Source organism: Lottia gigantea (assembly GCF_000327385.1).
Source record: "Lottia gigantea unplaced genomic scaffold LOTGIsca_324, whole genome shotgun sequence".
Taxonomy (NCBI): domain Eukaryota; kingdom Metazoa; phylum Mollusca; class Gastropoda; family Lottiidae; genus Lottia; species Lottia gigantea.
In genome coordinates, this window is record NW_008709089.1 from 35925 (window position 1) to 36768 (window position 844).

Genomic DNA, 844 nt, shown 5'->3' on the forward strand with positions numbered 1-844 from the left:
TTCAATCGTTCCACCATCACCATGTTGTCGTTGACCAATTGTACGTCTTTAATGGATTGCGTGACATCCGTCAGAAGATCAAAATATCTCTCTGGTTCGGTAATGTATTCCGTTTGACTGAAATTGTCCCGTTGACCAAATTTACCCCATAAAATGTTGAGCTTTAGCTTACTGCAACTTCGCATTCCGTTGTTGTAGATCACTTTAGCAGGATCGAGACTAATGCCTTCTTTTTGGTAGACGTCTGCAATAAATTGGGCTTTTTCTTGGTCAGTGCGACATTCCGAAGGGTAACCACTACTTTCCATTTTAGTTTTTAAGTAGTGGTCAATGTATCCCGTGAACAACCCTCCCGTTTTGGTCTGAGTGTCGTACTGACTCCATTTTTCTTCGGCCCAATGCCACACTTCGAAGACTTGAATGACTTTATATCCCAGAGAAGCGGCTTTCTTGAGTTCGAGGGACACGTAGGTGCCGACCAAGGCTCTTTCGTCGTCGGAATGGGCACAAGGCACGTATTCGCTAATCTCAGACTCCTGCATATTCTCCATAATACAGGAACGACACAGTGGAAACGTGGTTTTGTTGTTCCATCTGAAAGGCAGAACGGGGTGGTAGAGTCGTCTCGGTGGTACGACTTTACATTGTATCAATCCCTCGTACTGTTGCCAGTTCTGTTGATCTGGTGAAACGACGATCTCGGGTTCGTTGATAGGGAACCGACCATATTTGCAAATGTATGGATACAAGGATACCACGTCCAAGTATCGGATTTCTTCGTTCTCTTTAGGCACGGCCATCAGTTGGATGGCATTGGTCCTTCCGCCGAAAAAAGCGTCTCGGG

The 844-nt window shown here is 45.6% G+C and overlaps 1 protein-coding gene across 1 annotated transcript in view; it reads right to left on the reverse strand.

Moving 5' to 3' along the window:
- LOTGIDRAFT_175631 (hypothetical protein) overlaps positions 1 to 800 on the reverse strand; it is a gene marked incomplete at both ends in the record, with an annotated part of 11345 nt that extends 10545 nt beyond the window's left edge. The window contains one exon of the mRNA XM_009058127.1: positions 173 to 800. Coding sequence (XP_009056375.1) covers positions 173 to 800 — 628 coding nt within the window. The remainder of the gene's footprint in view (positions 1 to 172) is intronic.
- Positions 801 to 844: the final 44 nt, after the last annotated feature.